General features: G+C 41.4%; 1 protein-coding gene across 2 annotated transcripts; it reads left to right on the top strand.

Moving 5' to 3' along the window:
• The first annotated feature begins 441 nt into the window (after nucleotides 1–441).
• On the top strand, nucleotides 442–2,367 carry LOC135645197 (uncharacterized). 2 transcript variants are annotated; one of them, XM_065163352.1, is made up of 2 exons: nucleotides 442–644; nucleotides 827–2,367. In XM_065163352.1, exons 1-2 carry the CDS (start codon nucleotides 576–578, stop codon nucleotides 1,925–1,927), a joined length of 1,170 nt encoding a protein of 389 aa, XP_065019424.1. In that variant the 5' UTR covers nucleotides 442–575; the 3' UTR covers nucleotides 1,928–2,367. The 2 variants fall into 2 exon arrangements, with proteins under 2 accessions (XP_065019424.1, XP_065019425.1); XM_065163353.1 differs by having other exon boundaries at nucleotides 445–639.
• Nucleotides 2,368–4,128: the final 1,761 nt, after the last annotated feature.

A 4,128-nucleotide genomic window follows, 5' to 3' on the forward strand; every position in this document is an offset into this window, starting at 1 on the left:
TCGGTTACAGTAGATAAGAAGAAACCTACCAAATCTTAACGGGTCAATGTGAGCATCGACATCAACATGCCAACCCTGAACTTTGAAGTCCATACCAACAAATCCGGACGATAACAACACGCTTTGTTTTGGTCGAGACCTACGCTCATCGTCGTCGTCTTTGCTTCTTCTCTCGTTGTGTTCCCCGTATGCAATACGGTAAAAAGCCGACATCCGTCTTCTACCTTCAGCGACTAATTCTACTCGATGCCTTGGCGTAGCATTGGAAGTGGGGAGAGAGAACACAGCACTCCCACCGCTCAAACGGCTATAATTAGAGAGGTTTGAGTACAGTGTTAGGGAAGCGTAATACTACTACATTACCCAACAGCAGCAGACAGAGGAGGAATAATAATAGAGGAAGGGGGAAGAGGAGAGAGATATCAAGGGCGGGTGGGACGGCTGCGGGAACCGATCCGCGCCGGGGGAGCGTCGCTGGGGGTAAATCTTGCCTTTGGGGAGAAAAAGACGGCTTTTTTTTATTTGTTCTTGTTGGGGAAAAGGTCGATCTTTTTCTTTGGGGGTGTTTCTTCAGTATGCCGGAGACCGGGTACCCTTATCGCTCCAAGAAGACGGATGATATCTGCGACGACGTCTGCGGTGAGGTAGTCATCGCTTCCGATCGCAATTTGTGGCGATCGATCGCGTTTTCTCCTTGTGAACCCTACAATGTTCGACTGAACACCTAAGATTTCGTGCTTGTCGCCCCCATATTGGCAAATCTAGGGATTCTAGAGCCTTTCTTGGCTTTGATCTATTCTTACATTGTGTTTGGACCTTGTTGCAGGCTTCAAGGGCAGCTCTTAGCATGTCTAAGCGGCTCCGATGCGCCCTCCGGTGGTTCGATTTCAAGGCGTTATTACTTCTCTTGATCGGCGTTCCCATCCTCATATTCGTTATCCATGTCCACGGCCAGAAGATCACCTACTTCCTCCGGCCATTGTGGGAATCCCCCCCTAAACCCTTCAGAACCATACCCCATTACCACCACGAGAACGTCTCCATGGAGAATCTGTGCAAGCTCCACGGATGGGGAACTCGAGAGATTCCTAGGCGCGTCTTTGATGCCGTCTTGTTCAGCAATGAGCTTGACATTCTCGAAGTCCGGTGGAATGAGCTCAGCCCGTACGTCTCGGAGTTCATCCTGCTTGAGTCCAATTCGACATTCACTGGCTTGAAGAAGCCCCTTTTCTTTGCGAGCAACCGAAGCCGCTTCAAGTTTGTGGAGTCACGGTTGACTTATGGGACTGTTGGGGGGAGATTCATGAAAGGTGAGAATCCTTTTGTCGAGGAGTCCTACCAACGAGTGGCACTAGATCAGCTTATCAGGATCGCTGGCATCAGCGATGATGACCTGTTGATCATGTCTGATGTTGATGAGATCCCCAGTGGCCATACAATCAACCTGCTTAGGTGGTGTGATGATATTCCAGAAATGATTCATCTCCAGCTGCGGAACTACCTCTACTCCTTTGAGTTCTATGTTGATGATGATAGCTGGAGGGCTTCGATTCACCGATATCGAGATGGCAAGACCAGATATGCCCATTTTCGTCAGACTGATGACCTGTTAGCTGATTCTGGATGGCACTGCAGCTTCTGCTTCCGGCATATTAGCGAGTTTATATTCAAAATGAAAGCTTACAGCCATGTCGATCGCATCAGATTTTCCTATTACTTGAGTCCTTCCAGAATTCAAGATGTCATATGCCATGGAGCAGACCTGTTTGACATGCTTCCTGAGGAGTACACATTCCAGAAAATCATTGCCAAGTTGGGACCAATTCCTAGTTCTTACTCTGCAGTGAATCTTCCAAGTTATCTAATTCAGAATGCTGACCGGTACAGATACCTTCTCCCAGGGAACTGCAAGCGAGAAAGTGGCTGAGTAAATTAGTGGCTTTTCATATTGATTGGGGGTTACAGGAAAAGTCTTGATGATAAACTGGTAACTGTAGTCTCATTATGGAGATGAGTATCTGGAATAGGTGAATGGTTCCTTTGAAAAAGAGCGCAGGCATGGATAGTTCTTGTGTTCATGTGCGATGATACTTTAAAGAGCTGATAGCTTCCACATGCGTGCCTGGGGCCTACTAGTGGGCTCAGTGGACTTTTGACTTCCTTCGGAGATTGTTCATTTGTTCCTTCCTCCATGGTATGTGATATGACACCTCATTGTTGTAGGCTAAAAAAGGGGTGAGGTTCCCAATTGTTCTATCTCTGGGATTCATTTTCTGTTGAGACTGATTTATTCATGTATTCTTCTACGGAATGGGCTAGATGCTCTATAGATTTTGTGCTTGTAATATATGATTTGGTTGAGTTCTCCATTTGGTGTCATTGTTTCCTCAGTTTGTGCAGATTAATCATGCATCAGCTGAAACTTAATAAATCCAGCCTTAAGTATATTAGTGCAATTATCCGTAGCAGTTATTGAAACTTTGCTAGTGTTTAGAAGATCACAAGATGCATGAAGGTACTTAAGAGAAAATCACCAATTCCAACTCATGAAAACTTTACCTATAATATTTATTCTGTGTGCTGTTTTTGGAGGACATGTCACGACCATTCTAATGCAAGAAATTGTCAGAACCCTCTAAATTATTTGGAGTCCAGGTCTTGTATTTTCTTCTACCGTTCATCTCTATCTAGATCCTGATATTTCTGAATCTAATGTTTCAATTTGTTCTTTTCTAATGCTTTTAACAAATTTCTTTTCTTTTTCAGTTTTTCATCTTCCTCTTTACTTTTGTACCACTTCTGATGAAAATATATTTGCTTCTCATCTTCAACACAGGGAATCAAGATCAGTTCTCATACTAGTCAGTAGGTAGCTCCAGCTCTAATGAACTTTTCTGTTTTCTGCCAAAGTACTTGTGACATAATATTAGCACCTTTTTAAAGCAGTTGAGAGCTCTATATACTAATTTTCTTTCTGCATTTTGTGAACCATATTATATTTCTTGATAGCATACTTATATATGTAATCTGCAGATCTTTTAATATTTATCTGTTCTTATGAGTTGTTTGGATACTTGAATGTTGTGTTAGAGATTCTTTCCTGGCTATGCTTCTAAGAATTGTGTGATAAGATGTGGTAACTATTTGGGGCTACACTGTTATTACGGCTGTAAGGAACAAGCGTCTGGTTGAGCCAGCTTTTCTTGTCATGGGACCTTGTTAAATTATTGTATCACTTCATTATTCCTGGCATTCATCTGACTTCATTAGTTACTTGTTGCAATTTTTCTTTTTATTTTTTTAACATGTAGATCAGTGACAACACTTTATAACAGACCTCCATGTTGGTCTTTTCAAATGAAAATACTCTAGATAAATATATGATCTGAAATCCTGGAGAACAGTTGGATAAATGGCAAACCTGTGGAATTGTAGGAAAAACATCGGCTACAAGATTTTGTCAGTCTTTGAATAAATTGCAAGTGATTTACTAGAGCTCCATAAAAGCTTTTCAGTTCTGTTCTCGGAGGCTGAATCACTGAATAGGTGGCCATTTCTGTTCTTAGAGGCTGAATCACTGAATAGAAAGTGGCATATTTGCAGTATGTTTGGCCATTTATATTGGTTTGGCAATTTCAAGTCTAAGTCCAAGTTTTCCGTTCTCTCTGCATTTTGGATCTCCATGTAGTGTTCTGGCATTGCAAGTTTGCAGCATGTTTTCTTGAATTAAATGATGGATTCTGACCGCAGCAAGTCTTGTTATAAGTATTCCATACCACAGAAGTGTCTTTATTTGTTATGCAATTAAATGTCAGTTACATAATTTGGATCTTCTTTATTTCTCTTTTTACCCTTATTAAGTTTTTGTCACAAAATAAGATAATACCCAAAGTCCTACACCAGTTTATCATCAGAGCTATCCTCCTCTGGAAAAGAACTGTATCCAAGAGTTTCTTCTTCCTTGATACATTTATAGAATTATTGAGATATTGATAGATGTTTGTTTGGAGAATAAGTGATGGAATAAGGTCTTGCAACTTGCCTGGTAGTCCTTTTCCTATGAGACTTGCATTTGGTTAACAAGCTACTAGCTTAATGCACTAAAATGACAAATATTACTTTTTCTTA

Source organism: Musa acuminata, chromosome BXJ3-8 (genome assembly GCF_036884655.1).
Source record: "Musa acuminata AAA Group cultivar baxijiao chromosome BXJ3-8, Cavendish_Baxijiao_AAA, whole genome shotgun sequence".
Classification (NCBI taxonomy): domain Eukaryota; kingdom Viridiplantae; phylum Streptophyta; class Magnoliopsida; order Zingiberales; family Musaceae; genus Musa; species Musa acuminata.

Coding starts and splice junctions, on each gene's coding strand:
- LOC135645197 (XM_065163352.1), top strand. CDS start 576: ATGCCGGAGACCGGGTACCCTTATCGCTCCAAGAAGACGGATGATATC. Junction 645..826: donor GCGACGACGTCTGCGGTGAG/GTAGTCATCGCT, acceptor ACCTTGTTGCAG/GCTTCAAGGGCAGCTCTTAG.